Raw genomic sequence first — 18,591 nt, 5'->3', positions numbered from 1 at the left:
CATTAAAATCACACTGGGGGGGAACTGGATGCAAACAACCCTAAACTTCTTAAGTGCTAATATTCAAGGATACTCTACAGCACTTGAAATGAGCACCACTGGAAACCTAAACCTTAAAGGCTTTATCTACAGAAAGAAGCCGCTGAAAAGCCAGCACCTCGTCGGATCCCTGCGAGAACCGAGCCCGAGTGCGCCTGAACCGCTCAGGAGGAGGCTGCCTGAAACTTTTGCCCGTCGCTCCCGAGAGCCGGCAGGAAGCAGGAGAGGGAGGAGAAAAACCCCAGCGCGGCCCGAGGGGCTGGGGCTGCGCTCCGCCCGCACAACAAAGGGGACGCTCCGCTGCCCGCCCCCACGTGCCCGCGGCCCCTCCGCGGGTGACAGACCGGCTTTACCCCTGCACCCCGGGGCACCGCACCGCGCCCAGGAGCCCCCAGCTGCTCTCCGCAGCAGGCTGCGCTCCGCGGGGCTGCCCATAAGCAACTTTCCACGGCCGCGCTCCGCCGGCCCCTCACAGAGCCGCGCCGTCCGTCCCCCCCCCCCAAACCGGGGGTGCTGGAGCTGCTCCCCTCACACACAGATACCGCGGCCGATCCCGGGCACAGGCACCGGCTCCCTCGGGCTGCCCTCCACCGCTGTCTTCAGGCGCCGCAGGAGCCGCTCGCCCCCTCAGCGCGGCCCCCCCTCCCCGGGCTGTGGTACTCACCAGGTCCTTTGTGTTTTCCATCAGGCCCTCATGGGCAGGAGACGCCCGCTGCCTCTGCCCCCTCCCCTCGGCTCGGCCCCCTCCGCCTGCCGCCTCCCCCTGCGAGGGGCCGGGCCCGGCGGGGCAGGAGGCGGCCCACAAAGTTCAGCCTCTCAGTGCGCCGGAGGAAGAACCCCAACTCCCTGCGCCGGAACATCAACAACATTAGCATGGCGGCGCTGCGCAGGCGCGGCGCCCGGCCCACATCGCGCAACCATTGGCCTCCAGCCTGTTTGGGGCTTCCTCGCCCTCCGTACAGCCCTCTGGGGGAAACCATTCGGAAACGGGGGGGAGCTCTGCCCAGGGGCAGAGGTTGAGGGGGTAAAAGCAGCTCCGTTGGGGCTCGTTTTGCCTTTTGGTGAACGGCGGAATACTTAGGGCAGCGGCAGAGCCGCCGGTGAGCGGCGGTTGTTTCACACGGGAAGGGGGAACCCTTTCAGAGCGCGCAATGGAGCGGCCCAGCCGGGGGCCGCGTCACGCGGAAAGCGGAGTGGGAGGGTGGAGAAAGGAAGGCAAAGAAAACAGATCACGTGACTGTGCCTTATGGAAGACGAACGGGTCCGGAAGCACGTGGTCTGAGGAGGGGCGGCTGTACGAGCCTATCACAGCCCGGGAGCGGGGCTAAGAGTGTCACGTGACGCGCGGATACGCGTTCCGGTGAGCAGCAATGCGGCGTGGGATGGGTTCGCATCGTCCGGGCCCGGCGGCCGCGAGGAAGAAAAGTAACAGGAAAATAACGGCGAAAATGGAGAAAACGGCGAAAACAAATAAAACGGTGACTCGGAGGAGCGATAGCGTCCGGGCGGCTGCAGCAGCTGAGCGGGCGGCGGCCAGGCAGGCGGCCGAGGAGGCGGCTCGCCGAGCCCGGCACCTGAAGGAGCTCTCCTGCACGTCAGGTGCCGAGCGGGAGCTGGAGGAGCTGGTGTTCGGTGACAGTCTCAACGTGGAGGAGGATGACCTGCTGCAGTGCCTGGCTGGCCCTCAGAGGGTAGGGCTCGGGGCCCCGAGGGCGGATCTTCTCCCGGGCCTCACCTGAGGCCCGGACCCGGCGTGTTGCGGAGTTTTCTCTGTCTCTTTGTCCTGTATCTTCCCTCTGCATCTCCCTGTAGCCATTCGTAGCTGGGCTAAAATGGCCCCTTTGGTTGTTTTCAGCTTAATGCTCCAGAGAGGGAACCTCTCCGGAAGGATTCCAGTGATTCAGAAGTAGAAAATGAAGCAAAAGGTAATTTACTGACAAAAAAGCCAGCCTGGGTGGATGAAGATGATGAAGCAGAGGAAAAGTAAGTTCAAGTTTGAAGGTAAGAACTGGATGTCATACTTAAGAGTAATAGAAAGCAGCTTCAGTCTGAGTAATCTTCATATTCTTATGTGTTTTTTCCTTCTAGTGTTGATATGACCCATAGGTACAGGAAAGACTTAATGAAAAGTGATGCTGAAAAGACACTTACTAAGAAAAAGCTAAAAAGAAGGCTTGAAGAACAGTGAGTTTTGTTAATTTTATTAATAAGAAATAAGCTTATGAAATATTCATAGAGCCTTTGGAATGGTTTGGGTTGGAGGTTTTGGGTTGGACCTGTCCCTGCAGGCCCTTGTAAAAAGTCTTTTCCCAGGTTTCTTGTAGGCCCCATTTAGGTATTGGGAGACTGTTACAAAGTCTCCCCAGAGCCTTCTCTTCTCCAGGCTGAACAAGCCCACCTCTTTCAGCCTGTCTCCAGAGCAGAGCTGCTCCAGCCTTTGCAGCATCTTTATGCCCTCATCTGGTGTGTTGGAGGCCCCAGAGGTGGGTGCAGGACTGCACTTGGGGTCACATGAGGGTGGAGTAGAGGGGGAGAATCCTCTCCTTCAGCCTGCTGGGGATGTTTTGATTTGTTTGATGCAGCCCAGCATATGGTTGACTTTCTGTTCTGCAGGTGTGCACTGCTGGCTTATGTTGAGCTTCTTGTCAGCCAGCATCCCCAAGTCCTTATGGCTGCTCTCAATCCAGTCTCTGCCCAGCCTATAGTTAAGTTTGGGATTGCCCTGAACCCAGGTGCTAGACCTTGCATTTGGCCTTGTTCAAAGTCACTTTCTTCTTTACCTGCTTGTATTTATATGCCCTGATTAAAGCTAGTGCTACTTCCAGTATCTGCAGTGCTTGCAATTCCAAACTAATATTAAGAATAGTGAATAAAATATGCATTCGTGTTGCCTAAGCTAACTAGTTTAATACTTGTTTTAGGAGAGGAGCACAAACTAATTTGTCTTCTAGGGAGTTACACCAAAGTTTGTTGTAGTGATACACTGTATTGTAAATAGTCTGATTGAAAATGCTCCCTTAGTATGGTGTATAAGAATGAGCTGAAATAGGAATAGCAAAGTAGATGTGTATGGGTTGTCATGGTATTAGCATGTATCACTCCAGAGAAGAGCGCTTAAATGGTTGGTACCAGTTTTGCTTTAGTTTCACACGTAAGAAGTCAGCAAAACACAGAAAGCTGAGTGAAATTCTAGCAAACTTGTATAGTGTTGCAAATGCAAATGATGCTGCGAATTGTACATCTTGTAAGTACTTAACACATAGAAGGAAATTACTTTCTCAAAAAAGTTCTTTTTCCTTTTTACCCCTTCACCCTTCTCTCGCTAGGTTTCAGCGAGCTATGGGAGGAGTTCCTGCCTGGGCTGACTTGGAAAACAGGAAGAAATCCAAAAAGACTTCAAGTGATAGTAAATATAAATCCATTACTACTCTAATAAGTGTTGCTGTGTTTTCCTATTCAGCTTAAATAATTATTTTCATGTTTTCTCAGTTTCAGTAGTGTGCTAATATGCTGCAAAAGTCAGCTTTATTCCTTCGGTGTGCTTTGATTTAATTTGTTTCTGTAAGGAATTTCTAGGTTTTAATGTGGGAGTGTTTTTGGATTTAGTCTGATCAATGCTATGATGATGGCTTGACTTTGCAAACAAAGATTTGGGAATGTTCAATGCTCTTTGTTTTTATGAGGTGAGAGTGATGAAGATGATGATCTGCTACGCAGGACTGGCAATTTTGTGACAAATTCAGAGTCCCTGCCAAAAGGTATTTTGAAGGTAAAGGCAAGCCTCATCTTTCTACTTCAGTTTGACTCGTATGCATGCTTTGGCTTCTTGTTGGTATTTGAGCGCTAGAATTTGTGATTGTGTGAATTTCTTCTTTGTTTCTGTGACTGGAAGCCCTGGAGGGTGAATAATTTGACAGATTGAACAGATCATATCATGGAAGCATGAAACAAATTGAGATGTGTTGTTTGACATGAGAATTATGTACTCTAAAGTAGCATCTTGTAGGATTTTAATTTCTGTATAGGAGGGGTATCATTATCTTACAACTATGAGGCTTTTGAAATGGCCTTTGAGAAATGACAGCTTTAAGTGAGTGCTTCTTAAGTACAGCTGTTTCCTGCAGCTATTTCAGACACAGTTTTACACAGACTGTTAATTTCAAAGTCAGTAGAGCAGCTGGCTAGTTCATCTTATGTCTACACTGCTGCATTGAAGCAGCTTTGTCTATGTTCTACTTGCGCTGTCAAAAAGTTCAGGGTTTGAGATCTTGCTCTTGCAGAATAAAGGACAATTAAACTTGCTGTTCACCAGCATAAGCAAGAATGTCAGTTGTATGGGATTGTTTCAACTGCTTGCTCTGTGTTTCAGATGGGGATCTGCTTGCCTGCTAATCAGGAACGTTTTGCTAATGGAAGACTGGCAACTGTGCAGTTTCATCCATCTGCTCAAGTAGTTATGACTGCTGGACATGATCGATCCGTGTCGCTCTTTCAGGTGAAAAATTTCAATCTATAGGATATAAATGACCTCTAATATGGAACTTTTTTTATAAGTATATCTGAAGTAGCCAAAGGGGCAGCAGGAAAGAACAATGCAATGTAAATATTTCCATTGGAGAAGCACAATAGAAGTGATTATTTTACTAAAGCCTGTGCAAGACAGGGAAGGGTAAGAGGTACGAAATACATCCAGGAAGGCTGGGAGTGCCTGGTATATAGGGTGAAGAGCTAGAGCCAGGTTATTTGTAGATTGAGAACAGAGGAAGAGATTAATGCTTCAAACTGGTCTATCTCTTACTGTTTAAGTCTCTTGTACTGGCTAGTTGATACGAATTTTCTATGCAGAAGTATTTGGCATGTTCCTTAATAGGATCTGTTTGTTTTTGAAGGTTGATGGTATAAAGAATCCAAAAATACAGAGCATCTACTTAGAGAGTTTTCCAATTTATAAGGCTTGCTTCAGTGTTGATGGAGAACATGTTATAGCCACTGGTACTCACCACAGAATGTTCTTTGTGTATGACATGATGAGTGGAAACATCATTCCTATTCAGAAAGTAAGAGGTACGTTTCATAGTGCTGTAAGAGTCTGGGCGTAGTTGAAGCTGTCTCAAATAGAGATGGATACAAATTGGCTTTAAAAGGAAATGCAGTGAATTGTTGGAGGTTGTATTTTCAACTTGTCTTCAGGGATCTGTACTCATGTACCTGCAGCTTTAATATGGGATATTAAAAGCCAGTTGTCACACATAAACAAAGTTGAGTTGTAGCTTTACTGTGACAGTGTGCTGCAGAAATGAAAAGCTGAAGCAGTCTTATTCATATGCATTGTACCTTTGAATGTTGAGGAAAAAGAATAAATTATGCCCATTTGAAGTTCTGAATCTCTTTTTAAAGGTGTGGAGGAAAGATTCCTCAGAAGCTTCGAACTCTCTCCAGATGGATCATTTATGCTTGTAACTGGAACTTCAGGTTACCTTCACTTGTTGTCAATGAAGGTAGTTTCTCTTCATGGTTCATGTAGCTTCAGTTCCTTGGTATTTTTCCCCTCTTGAATCTGATGAGTTATGTTTAATCTTAAAAGCGATTTAGTGCTTGGTAAAAACAAAGGTATGAGACTAAGGTATGGAGCTAAGGCCAGAGTTTGACAGGTTTTTAAGCTATCACTGGGAACAGTTTATGTCAGTGTTGTATGTCAGCTGCTTGCGTGAACACTGTGCTGGCAAAAGGAATGGTGTCAGCATGGAAACAGGCAGCTGAGGGTGGGAGAAATATGACTGCTTTTCAGGGAGCAGCGCTAGTGCATGCTGGTGTACTGTGTTCATGAATCACACCACCTACTGTGATTCATAATGCATAGAGAATTTCTTCAGTTCAATTTCAAAATGCCATACGATGACAGCTGGTTTCGTCTTAAACTTTTAGTAAGAAAAATACTTCTCAAAAAGGATGCTCAGTTCTGTAGTAGAGCAATCACAAATTGAGTGTGGACTCTTGACCATGGGCTTGTGCTCTGGTCTTTAGGCACTGAAAATGTTGATGTTGTTCTTTTAATGTCAGTGTAGCTAACTCAGTATTTTTGTGGGACAGGAGTATGGCAGCAGCTTTACTACAGATTTTTGGTAGAATCGTTATTACCATTGTTGTTCATCCTGTAGACAAAGGAACTGATCAGCACTATGAAAGTAAATGGAAGATGCACCGCATCAGCTTTCACTCCAGACAGCAGTAAAGTATATAGCTATTCAAGTAAGTATTCTCTCTAACATCACTAATCATAATCCTATTTAAGTTGCATAACTTATTCTAAGTCATTATTTTACAAAGATGGTTAAAAGGCTATGCCTGTATCTGGCCTAAGAATACAACCAAATGATCAGTCATTAAATAATCATTAACTATTTTAGTATGCCTTTAGTTTTTTGGTTTTGTTTCTTTAAACACCTTGTATTTGATAGTTGTAAATGAGATCATAGTTGTCATCTAATAAAATTCATTATAACGAAGTAGACAATTAATGTGTTCTCTATCTGTGGTTTCTGTGATCTACTTTGTTCTGCAACCAGAGGAAGGCGAGGTTTTCATCTGGGATGTGAGAAGCAGAAAGTGTCTACACAAATTTGAAGATGAAGGCTCTTTGGAAGGGAAGTGCATCGCTCTTTCAAGAAATAACCAGTATGTGGCATGTGGGTAAGTGACATAGATTTGACAACTTCCTCCTATCTCATTTAGAAGTTCTTCAGTAAACTTACTGGTGACTGGTGAGAGTGTGGGAACATGAAAGAAGTTTGGTTTTAATAAGGTCAGAGTAGAGGTATATAGATGAGTATTGCCTCTTTTATGATAATAACCTAATTTGTTCTGTGTATATCTAAAATGCCATAACACACACCACCAGTGTCATTCCTAATGTATTACTGTTGCCATCTATGGGTTTAGAAGCTAATTTTGAAATCATACTGACTGAAATCACAAATTCTGTAGTACAAATGTTGATTGAAGCTCTTCCCCCTTTTCTAGTTCTCTTTTCTAGGCTCCTAATTTGGCTTCTGTGAGATAGCGTTTTAGCATTTAAAATAATGCTTCAACTCAAAGCCACAAGCTTGAAAGTGTTTTCCCACGTGTACTTACCAAGATTCAGCTAGTGCATGGATTCTTTTAAATCAAACTAGCACACATTTTCTTAGCCCACTGTAGAAGAGGAATTTTAAGTGAACTTTAGAGGGTATTAAAAAAATATCAAAAGCTTGAATCTTTCAGAGTCTTTTGATACTGAGCTCTCATTGCTTTGAATTGATGCTGTGTAAGAGATGGGCTTTATCAAAGCTCTCCACACTTAAGCATAGAATCATAGAATAGGGTTGGAAAGGAGCTTAAGATCATCCAGTTCCAACCCCCCTGCCATGGGCAGGGACACCTCACACTAAACCATGGCACCCAAGGCTTTATCCAACCTGTCCTTGAACACTGCCAGGGATGGAGCATTCACAACCTCCCTGGGCAACCCATTCCAGTGCCTCACCACCCTTACAGTAAAGAGCTTCTTCCTTATATCCAATCTAAACCTCTGCTGTTTAAGTTTCAACCCGTTACCCCTCGTCCTATCCCTACAGTCCCTAATGAAGAGTCCCTCACCAGCACCCCTGTAGGCCCCATTCAGACACTGGAAGCTGCTCTGCGGTCTCCACGCAGTCTTCTCTTCTCCAGGCTGAACAACTCCACCTTTCTCAACCTTCATAGATTCTTTTAAATCATTCTTATTTCTTAAGTGGTTTCTTAATCTTCATTTAAAGATTCTTTTAAATTCAAATCTTCATAGAGGAGGTGCTCCAGACCCTGATCATCCTCATGGCCTCCTCTGGACTTGTTCTAACAGTTCCATGTCCTTTTTATGCTGAGGACACCAGAACTGCACACAATGCTTCAAGTGAGGTCTCACGAGAGCAGAGTAGAGGGGCAGGATCACCTCCTTTGACCTGCTGGTCATGCTCCTTTTGATGCAGCCCAGGATATGGTTGCTTTCTGGGCTGTGGGTGCACACTGCTGTCTCATGTTCATTTTCTCATCAACCAACATCCCCAAGTCCTTCTCTGCAGGGCTGCTCTGAATTTCCTTATTGCCCAACCTGTAGCTGTGCCAGGGATTGCTCCGACCCAGATGTAGGACCTTGCACTTGGCATAGTTAAACTCCATGAGGTTGGCATCAGCCCACTTCACAAGTGTGTCAAGGTCCCTCTTGATGGCAATGTGTCTTTATAAATAAATAAGAATCCCAAATATAAACTCCACTTAAATACTGTTATAAGCTCCAAAGCAAAATCAAGATCCACACAAAATACCATTACAAACTTAAGTAGATGATTGGATATGTGACTATAAATAATAAGGTAGTATGTACTGTAAATGTGGCTTCTTGGTAGAGTCTTTGTTAATTTCTTTCTGTAGTTCATCTTCTGGAGTTGTAAATTTATATACTACCGATGGCTGTCTCAAAGAACAGCGTCCTAAGCCAGTCAAAGCCATAATGAACCTCGTTACATCTGCTACATGTGTGGCCTTCAATCCCACCACGGAAATCCTGGCAGTGGCTTCCCGTGAAACTGATGAGGCTGTCAAACTGGTATGTGCAGCTTTAGTGCGAGCTTTCTCTATCTTGATCAGAAATGTTACTGGTGACATGATGAAACTGATACTGAGCAGAGGCGTAGACTGCGCAGTTTGCTAGACAGAGCGGATCAGTTCATGCACAAGATACCTTACATTTATAAGGAAGTATTTTTTTTCAGGGAAGTTGTTCTGAAAATAACATGGTGTAGTTTCCCTTCTGTTTTTTTCCCTTCTTAAAATGCCTTTATTTCAGTGGTGTAAATAGAGCTCAGCATAAAACGTGAATTTCCAGCAGCTGTTAGCTGTGTGTTGTTTTCCAAAGCTTATTCAAAATTTTGCCATCCTTGTCAGAATTCCGGCCAACAGTGGAACTATTGAATTAATCTGAGGGTTTGGAAGCCTATTTTACTGCTTAAATGTAATTAAAAATACATGAGTTGTAATAACTGGCTTCGTAACGTGTTCCCTGCACCTTTTCTCTAGAATAGAGATAGGATAGGGATGTAACTGAACATTTGAACTTAACATTGATCTTCAATTTTAAATGTGTACTTTAATATAATTTTAGTGGCTTTTTTTTCTGATTGTTATAACTAATGACCTGTTTCTTAATAGGTACACATTCCTTCATATACTGTATTCTCAAACTTCCCAGTGTTCAGAAGAAAACAGATTTATCTTGCTCAATCTATGGACTTTTCTCCCAGAAGTGGCTATTTCTCTATAGCAAATAACAAAGGCAAAGCTTTGTTATTTAGGTATGTACTAAGTTAGGTTCATTAATCCCCGATAACACGGTTATATTTTGTAAGGTGGGGCAGATGACTCGTAGATAAGGTTTGACGAATGAACTGAATTTTACCTGGTGACTTTACTGAGTGCAGCGCTGGCTTTTCCTTCTGGAGGATGAGGCTTGTTTGTCTGAATATAAGATACTGCTGTAGACATCCCTACCAGTCATTGTCCCTTTCTGAAATTAATAGGATGCAGAAAGGCAGACACTGGGTGCTCTCTCCATGAGAAAACAGTTCAGAGGATTAAAAGATGATCTGTGCTTCAGCGTTAACATTTGTGCCATCGCTTTGTTCCAGTTGTAAAGGCAGATTGAAGAGCATCATTGGAGGGAGGGTGGCTGAATGGGGGTGCATATTGCTCAGGCTGTGGAGACTCCATCCTTGGAGTTACTCAAAAGCCATCTGAACATGGCCCAGGGCAGCTGTCTCTTGCCCTGCTTTGAGCAGAGGTGTGGACCAGGCGACATCCAGAGGTCCCTGCCAACCTCAAAAGCCATTCTGCTATCCTGTGAGTGGTGGTGAGGCTCAGTGAAGTTGTTGCTATTTTGTTCACTCAACAGGTTACTGAAAAGTTTTAAATGTCTCAGGTTTGGTTTTTTCTCCCCCTAAGGCTGAAACATTATTCAGATTTTTAAAAGAAGATACAGCAGAAGATGAACCAGTAACTGAGGTAAAAGCAACTGTGACAACATTGTCTTGAGGAACCTTATTTTGATTTTGCTGCCTCCACTCCTTTATAGCTGGCAGGAAGAATTTCTTAATCCTGTGTAATTTGAAACTGTTCTGTCTGGATCACTCATGGAGGAGGCTCCACATGGTGGGCAAGAGTCAGGCTTGCCTTCTCAATCTCTGCTTCCAATAATACTTCTACAGGGAGTTGGTAGTTCAACTAAACTGCTGCTCAGTCCTGCTGATAACAGTATTAGAAATCTTAACATTTAAATCAAACTCATAGGCACTGTTGTTAAAAACAGCTGTAGGCTGGAAAATACTTGGCTTGATCCTATTACAAAGTCATGAGACCACACTCATTTTCCCACTTAGGTTACATGAATTACTGAAGTTTGAATCATAGTTTGTGTGCAGACAGGATTTTATTGTACACCTTAACCTCTTCTTGGGAAACTGGAAAGATCTGGAGCCTTGACAGTAATACAGTAGTTCTGTTAGACCCAAAAATGTGTTCATGATTGAAAGCTAAACTCAGTCAGACTGGAAGCAGGTCTTCTGCTTGTTAAGCTTGCGTAAAATGTTGCGATGGCTAACTGGAAGATAACTAACTAAATTCTCTGTACTCATCTTTCCCTAGGTGTTGTAACCTGCAGATACAAGTGTGCTGGCAAAATCAAACAAGTTATTTTTTTATTTTATATGGAAGCTAAAAAAAATAGTATTAATAGAACATGGCTTTTTTGAATGTTTTTCCTTAATAAATGTACCTGATAAATTTTCAGGCAAGTTGTTTCAACTTCTTCCAGTATTTTGTGTAAGCAAGTAGATTTTAATGGTTGGCATTCAAGCTTAATGCTTAAAAGAAATACTTCAATGTCTTCAGTTATTATAAGCATATGAAGTATTCCAGTGCTGAAACAGAAAACATTGACTTCTGTGTAAACTGTAACCTGTGCTCCATGTGTTCACCTTGAGCTTTTCCATCAGCTGCATTCATTTGAGGTTGGGTTGGAAAAGTATTTTGCAGGCTGGAGGAGCAAATTAATATGAAGCCCTGGTGATGCTGGTGATGTAGTTCAGCTCGACTTACTGGGCCAGCTATAGCCTAAAGCCAGCCTAAACTAAAATGTGAGCAACACCACGCTCAGTTGTGCCTCTTAAAGAGTCACAAAACAACTGGTATGTAACATGGAATTCATTCCTAAGGAAGACCCCGTTCTTTCTGTGAAAGCAAAGCATCCTGAGTATCCATCATGCTTCATTTGTAAATCAGTTGTGAAATTCTGATACCATTAGGATCACCTAGCAAGGACTGCTTTGCAGCCCATGTTGCTGGGTCTTCATCAACTGCCAGATACAATGCTTCTGATCATTTTGGTCCTGAAGTGGCTACCTCTTTTATATTTTTAATATGTGAACCAAAAGTTGGTAAGTAATCTGCTACAATGAAAATCCTGCTTCGAGAATAAGTTGTGACTAATGTCTGTCCACTTCAGGAGGGAGCTTTTTGGACAGTGGCATCCAAGAGCCAAGATGCTGAAACCGTTTTATGCCTTCACTAGAGGGCAGCCCTTAACCACTTACGTGGAGACTTGACTGCTTCATGATGCTGAGCAGTTTGTCCTGTGCCAGCACTGCTGAGGAGTGAAGTTTTGGTTGTGGTTATTGACACAATTTGCCTTTTTAAAATAATCTTTGTATTTCACCATTTGGAGGTTTAAGTAACATGAATTCCCCCACAAAACTCTTAAATTATTTTAAATAGAAGTGTAGGTTTTAAAATGGGCTGTCTCTAACCATATCTCGCTGAAGCAGTTGTGGAGTATTTTATTACCATGTAATCGGCTTGTCCTGAGACTCTGCTGCTGTTTGCACAGTATGTGCTTCTCCAGTTTACCCAATAAAAAAGTAATCCCAAATCTAGTGCTTCAAAGCCATATAGGAAGTCACTGGCAGATGTAGAATTGGAATTTGAAATAATGTGTTCCTGGGTTTGTTTACTTAACATAAACACAACTGTTTCTGGTGTTCTACCTTACCCATTGTGCTGACCGCTGGTTGTCAGAGGTCCGGATGGGATGGAGCAGGAGAGTAAATGGAAGAGGTGGTGCATACTCCTTGTATCACTGCAAATGGTTTCAAATACTGGCAGGCAGGAAAGAGGGATTAACCAATTCTTCTTGCAAATTCTATGCTGTAAGTTGCAGATACACAGCTCTGCACTGAGGTATGGGGAGCACTGCAGAACAAGAATGTTTAAGCTTTGTACTAAATACCTTAATTCTTGCTGTTGCATTTTCGTCTTCTGGAAGACAGAATTTACGGCCCCATCCAATATAAAATAGGGGAGACTGTTGCCTTCAGAAGTAAAAGACACTTCAAGGTGCCTGTTGTGTTTCTTAATGGATTTTAGGCAGTATAATGTTCATGTACTAAGCAGGTCTTAGGTTGGATGATGAAAAGTATTCATATCATCCAACCTCACCAACAGCAAGAAGTTGAAACTGTTACTAGTGGATCCAGGGATATTAGTTTTCAATAGGATGAATTACTATTAAGTGTACATATCACAGTACTTCATTCTGAGAAGCTCTGCTCTTTATCAATTTGCCCTGTGTTAAGAGTACTTAAGCTTCTGACCTATATAAAATCTCTTTGTATGTAATTCCTTTTTTTTCTAGCCTGGCTTTTTTCTGGCATTGCTAAGCCGAGGTTCTTTTAATGAATTATTTCTCAGCTTCTCCTTCCGTTCTCCTTGGCAAAATGAATTTTATTGATGTAGGCCATTAAATATTTATCACGGCAGCCTTTCCCCTTCAGGCTGTGATCTTGTCCGATTTTGCAAGCTAAATAAAATTAGTCTGGTTAGTGCTTGGAAAGGAAACCACCAAGAAGAAAAAAGTGCATTATGAAATTTTAAAGTAACACTGGTTTAGGAGCTCATTGGGTTTGCTGCTCAGGGTGTCTTGAGTCTGTTAGACCCTGCTCCTGTCTCAGAGCTGTTTGTGGTGCAGGGGGTTTAGCAAGTTCTTAAAGGCCCGAATGATTTTTGTGTCCCATGTCTCGTTCAATATCCAGGATTGCTGCACTCCCAGTTACCAGGAAGTTCTGGTTCTGTAAGTCTCTTCCATGCAGAACTGTTTCAACTGTGTAGGGTTTGCTGATCAGACAGCAAATGGGATTCTCCTCTTTGGATGTGGTGCTGAACCCATGTAGTGGATGTGGCAGTTGTAGCACACCCTGAAAAGAAGCTGTTTTTTTGCCTAAGGGTGTTTCTTGAAGGCCTCTGGTGATCCTTGAAATTGCTTTTTTTGCTGTAATTCTAACATCTAAGAAGAGGATGCAAAGCTTTTTAGAGGGCATCTGAAATAAGTCTGTACAGGGTAAAACCTGCTGGTACCACTGTCCCATGCTTCCAGGAGTTTAGGTGCTATCCAGCTCACCACACCATCACTTCCTCTTGCATTGCATTCTGCTGTATTTGTGCTGCATTTCCCTTTGGATAACCAGCAGTAGGGATGTACTGGGCTCTTCATGACGCATTACTGTCATTATTTAGGTTTCTTCTGTTGAAACTATGGAACAATGATTGTTCTTTCTGGAACAGACATTTCTTTGGTCCTTAGATGGTTATGTCCTATGTGTCCCAGGGAGATGGCAATATAGTCTAACCCATTTTGGGACACTTTGAGGCAGTCCACATCTGTGTAATTTCTTCCAGTGGTTAAAACTCTGGAAGTTGTCCATTTTATTAAAGTATTTTGAGATCCCTTACCCTGAATGAAATCTCAGAAGCTGATCAGACACTTGGAAATGGCTGCAATATGATTTGGTTTTCATAATAGAGATTGGAAAATGCCTGAGATCTCAGTCTTCACAGTGCTGTATTTTGCACATAAGGTTGCCTGCCATATGTGACTTCCATTTTGTGTGTGCAGTATTGAGTGTTTTATTATGTTTAAACAGATGGAAGAGTTGGAGCAGAGGGGACTTTGGAAGCACAATGCAAGAGCCCTTACTTATAACTGCTACCCATGGCTGCTATTCTGCCCTGTCAGAAGATCAGGGATCTGTATTTCTAGTGAGTTTAGTGTATATCCTATGGTATTTTCAGTCAGTTTCTGTTGAATTGCGATTGACTTAAGCAGTTAAGCCTAGCAAGATGTTTTTAGCAGATTTACATGGTTAGGAACTGGGGGAGTTGAATTTCAGTTTAAGATCTTTGAAAACATCATTTTTATGAAGACTGAGTAACTTCTGTCTGCAAATCCCAGTGCAGTATACATATAATAGGAAAATGACAAGGGATTTGTGAGTAAGAGACCAATTTGTATAAGCTAATTTTGTGTGTGACAGTTTTTAATGCATGTAAAAATACTTACATTGACACAAACCAGTCTTCCATCTGCATAAATTCACCTAGCAGAATCAGGCCCCCAAGCTGCTGATAATAACTATGGAGGGACTTGTGGGCTGGCAGTTCTCAAACCACTTTGGGCTGCAGTGTTTCAGCTGTGTGTATGTATTGAGATGAAGCTATAGAAAAAAGTGATGTGTACCAATTAAGATTAGTTGCTGTCAAAGATTGAGTTCCATGAACAGATACTTGGCCAAAATTGAGCAAGTCTCCAAGTCAAGTTTTTTTTCCTTGAAAAAAAGTACCCTGTTTGCCTGAGCAATGCTGATTTCCTGTCCTTACACTTGTCTTGAGCTGTTAGAATTGGATGTCATGACTTCTCTAGCATAGTTGTGGAGAACGGATAGAGGCTGTGCCTGGGATCCCTCAAGTGCAGGTTTCACTTACAGAAGAGGCCAAGCCTGAATGCAGTTTCCAGTTGACTGGAAAACTCTTTTGGGACTCCTATTCTTGGTTTAAATGATGTGACATCAGCCCTGGTAGCAAATGCCTTACTCCAAGGATACTGAAGAATTCAGTAATAAACAGGGGCAAATCATGTTAAACTTTACATAGTTAAACTTCCCAGACAGACTTTGGGGTAAGCCTCAGCTGTTGGAGATTTGAAAGCCTTTTGAAGTTCAGGACTGCAAACAGAACCTTTTCCCACTGTAGGATGGGGATTAGGTATCTTCCTTGTAGCTTTAGAGGCAATGCTGCAGCTTCACACTTATCGCCTGTGAAGCTGGATCTGTTTCTCACATTCCTCCAAGTGTTTGCATAGAAGGCATCATAGAGGCAGGCTAAGCAGAGGTGCAAGTCGCTGTGGTCAGAAGAGGAACTGCTATTTTGCTTAACATAATAGCAATTTGTACTTACAGCAGGTACAATGTCCACTTGATGGTCTTGTAATGAAGGCGCTACATAAATCAGTGTCCTGAAGCCCAGCAGGGCAAAGCTATGGAAAACTCTTCATATATTCTTTGACGATCATCATTGGTACCTACAGTCCCTTCAGTCTGAAGATGCAGAAGGGCTTTATTAAGGCAAGAAATCATGCTCATCTCATGGGTTGGGGGGAAAGAGGTGGAATGAGCTACATGCTGAATCAGAAGTGGGTATTTCAGTTTAGTTTCTTCTTCTTACTTCTTTCAAACACTAGATCAGCTTGTCTCACTGAAGACCATGCCTCCTTCAGTCCTTGCATGCACACCTGCTGTTTCCTTTGTTACTAGTCTGTAGTTCTTGAATGATGCTTAAGGTGTTTCATTCATTTACCCTTCTGTTCTATTTCCCCAGATACTTTGCTGATGAATACGGTATTTAGACTGTTGTGAAGAATACTAGTTCTGTGGGAGCTGACATTTGTATTGGTATTTCTAACTAAATCTGTCAGCTTTGGCAAGTTTCTGTGAAGATCCTCCTCTTACAAAAGTGGAAATTGATGCAGAAAAATAATGCTAGAGCTGCTTTTCCACTGTGGCTTTTGTCCACAGTCCTGAATGCTTTGTGACTATTTGTCTTGACTCACTCTGAGGGACTTGAAGTAAAGCCTTTAAGAGATGGAATAAATTTCTCCATCTCTGGAAAGTAAATTTTTACACAAAGCCTTAAAGAGTCTCTTTAGCTGGCTGGTTTCTTGTCAATAAAGTGAATTCCAGTGATGTAGGGAGTGGGGCTGATAATAAGGGGCCATGACATCCTTAACAGCAGAGAGATTGCTCAGCACTTAGCAAAACATCAAGAAGAAGCAGTCTATGGGAGTCTTAATCTGTGATGATTTCTGCAGGCTACATCTGTGCACTACACAAGGCTTGAATGACGAATTGAAACAGTGTGCAGAACCGTGCAGTCAGTGCTGTATCTATTGCTGAAATAGTTTCTCAATGCTATTTTGCTTATCTGAACTCAGGGTGTCTTTAGGAAACAAATGTCTCGTTATGAGATATGCAGAAGCGTGCTGTATATTCAGTATACTCCTACCTCTATCCAGAAAAAAGCTGAGATGATTCTGGAAACTGCATTTTTGGGCCTTTAAATTTAATATAGCCACAGTAGCTCAGTGATTTGTTTAAATATATCCTCCAGCAAATCATGTCTTCACCTCAAAGCAATTAAAACAGTGGAACAGAGCTTCACTTGAATGCTTTTAATGCTTTACTCCTGCTCCTGCCACATGCTGATTCCCCCCAGAGGGAGACAATCTGAGTACTATGTAAGGTTTTCCAAATGGAATAATAAATGAGTGGGTGTCTGAGCCCTGATAGGGTATGTATCTCTGAAGTGGGCTTAGCTGATTTGGTATTTTAGTTGTAGAGAGTAAATCTAACATTTTCAGACACATTTTTAGCTCAGAAACCTGTGTGTGCTTATGCAAAACATCATCAAGAACAAAGGAAGGTGAAGCACATTCAATAAATTAATGAAGAGGTCAAGCCTCAGGTACCCCACTTCCCAGATCTGGATGATTTTATCCAGTTTGAACTGCAGTAATTGATGTGTTTCTGCTGAAGAGCTCTGCAAGAAGAGGAACCACTGCCCTCTGTGCTGGCCAAGCACTCCTTGCATGGCTCAGCAGACAGAAGCAGCCTTTGCTCTTGCTATGTAAGAGCTTCTGTTATCCTGGTTGAATGCAACAGGACATTATTTGGGTGCTTTTCTATGTAATGAGGACCACGGATGTGTTGTATGGCAAGGCAGAAGCTCAATGTGGGGAAGATGCTGAAGGAGGGGGAAAGCCTCATTTTTCTTCTACTGTTTAGAGGATGCAAGTTTCTGGGCACTAGGTGTCTCTGGTAGCCAGTAATTTAGCATTTTAGCAGATGACTGATAGATACAAAGCTGGGATTGCAGGTCTGGTGTGGTTCTAGGGGTAGGTCTAGCTTATTACTTATGTAAAACCAGTGAGGCCTCTGGCTGCTGTAGCCTAATGCTTTAGGGAGTCCTAAAACTCACAGGTTGCTCTTCTGAGCTTTTCTGCCTTTCCTTCAATCAGCCCTTTGGGAACATCTCCCTTGCTCTCAGGCAGACTCAAAGAAGACCCTACTAAAAAGACCGCAGCAAGTCTCTGGCTCAGCCAGTGCTCTTAATGTGAAAATAAGAGGCACATAATTGCTGTTAACACTTATAACTCTGTGTGAAGTTAGCCAGTGTTTTTAATGGGGCTTCTTCATTATAAGATTATGTTCCTGATGAGGATGTCATTGGTTCATTAGTTCTCTCTACTTCTAGTTTTTCTGCATTTTGATAGTAAATGAAACTTTGCTGTCAAGGACAGAGCCAGAGCACATGCTCTTGGGAAGCACATGATGATATTACAGGTAGGTTTTATTCATGCTCTACTCACTCAGCTGCTGGGCAGCTGAGAGTGGGCACTGAGGATTTGACACAAATGTTTGGCCTCTGCTCCCACAGCTGAAGAGCCAGGAGGGATGTGATGAAGCATGGGGTGGATGTAAGTGCTCCCAAAGTGCTGCGAGGGGGGGCAGTGGGCACCCCAATGTGCATAGAGTTCCCTGCAGTTGTGCTGAGCTTGCCAGGCTGTGAGTGCATGCCAGGATGCAGAGCTGAGGAGACAGAGACAATTCCAAGGCAAGGAGTTCCCAGGTATTAAGAGGGTGGCTACAAAGAAGATGGAGACTCCCTTTTTGTGAGGAGTCCCATGGAAAAGTGGAGGGGTGATGGGGACAAGTTACTGCTGGGGAGATTCTGCTGGATGCAAGGGGGAAGTTTTTCACACTGAGAACAAGCAGCCATGGGAATAATCTCCCCAAGGAAGCAGTGGACTCCCCAGCACTGGATACACTTAAGATTCAAGTGGGCAGGGTGCTGGGCCATTGAGTCTGGGTCATGCTGACAGAGGGGAGACTGAGATGAGCTCTTAGGCAGAAGCTCTTCCCTGGGAGGGTGCTGAGGCGCTGGCACAGGGTGCCCAGAGGAGCTGTGGCTGCCCCATCCCTGGCAGGGTTCAAGGCCAGGTTGGACACAGGGGCTTGGAGCAGCTGCTCCAGTGGAAGGGGTCCCTGCCCGTGGCAGAGGTTGGAGCTGGAGGAGCTTTAAGGCCCCTTCAACGTAAACCATTCT

General features: G+C 43.5%; 2 protein-coding genes across 5 annotated transcripts in view; one reads left to right on the top strand and one right to left on the bottom strand.

Moving 5' to 3' along the window:
* Positions 1-879, bottom strand: part of MBTD1 (mbt domain containing 1) — a 32,520-nt gene extending 31,641 nt beyond the window's left edge. For all 4 annotated transcript variants that reach the window (XM_034067443.1, XM_034067444.1, XM_034067441.1 and 1 more), the window contains exon 1: positions 704-879. Coding sequence is in view for 2 of the 4 variants with exons in the window: in XM_034067441.1 (XP_033923332.1) it covers positions 704-724 (21 nt within the window). In the remaining 2 variants the exon portion in view is untranslated. The remainder of the gene's footprint in view (positions 1-703) is intronic.
* Positions 880-1,381: 502 nt separating this feature from the next.
* UTP18 (UTP18 small subunit processome component) lies at positions 1,382-10,891 on the top strand. The gene is made up of 14 exons (XM_005144331.3): positions 1,382-1,730; positions 1,895-2,022; positions 2,128-2,223; positions 3,366-3,445; positions 3,723-3,808; positions 4,409-4,534; positions 4,929-5,103; positions 5,437-5,537; positions 6,198-6,288; positions 6,606-6,729; positions 8,485-8,659; positions 9,262-9,404; positions 10,051-10,110; positions 10,750-10,891. The coding sequence occupies exons 1-13, from the start codon at positions 1,410-1,412 to the stop codon at positions 10,073-10,075; spliced, it is 1,671 nt and encodes a 556-aa protein (XP_005144388.3). The 5' UTR covers positions 1,382-1,409; the 3' UTR covers positions 10,076-10,110; positions 10,750-10,891.
* Positions 10,892-18,591: the final 7,700 nt, after the last annotated feature.

Source organism: Melopsittacus undulatus, chromosome 11 (assembly GCF_012275295.1).
Source record: "Melopsittacus undulatus isolate bMelUnd1 chromosome 11, bMelUnd1.mat.Z, whole genome shotgun sequence".
In the NCBI taxonomy this organism is placed as follows: Eukaryota; Metazoa; Chordata; class Aves; order Psittaciformes; family Psittaculidae; genus Melopsittacus; species Melopsittacus undulatus.
The sequence above is the reverse complement of the archived record's forward strand: the minus strand, read 5'-3'. Positions and strand labels throughout refer to the sequence as shown.

Excerpts from the sequence above, each read along its gene's own strand:
- UTP18 (XM_005144331.3), top strand. The coding sequence starts at position 1,410 with ATGCGGCGTGGGATGGGTTCGCATCGTCCGGGCCCGGCGGCCGCGAGG. Across the intron at positions 1,731-1,894 it reads GCCTGGCTGGCCCTCAGAGG|CTTAATGCTCCAGAGAGGGA; the intron begins GTAGGGCTCGGG and ends GGTTGTTTTCAG. Across the intron at positions 5,538-6,197 it reads TTCACTTGTTGTCAATGAAG|ACAAAGGAACTGATCAGCAC; the intron begins GTAGTTTCTCTT and ends TTCATCCTGTAG.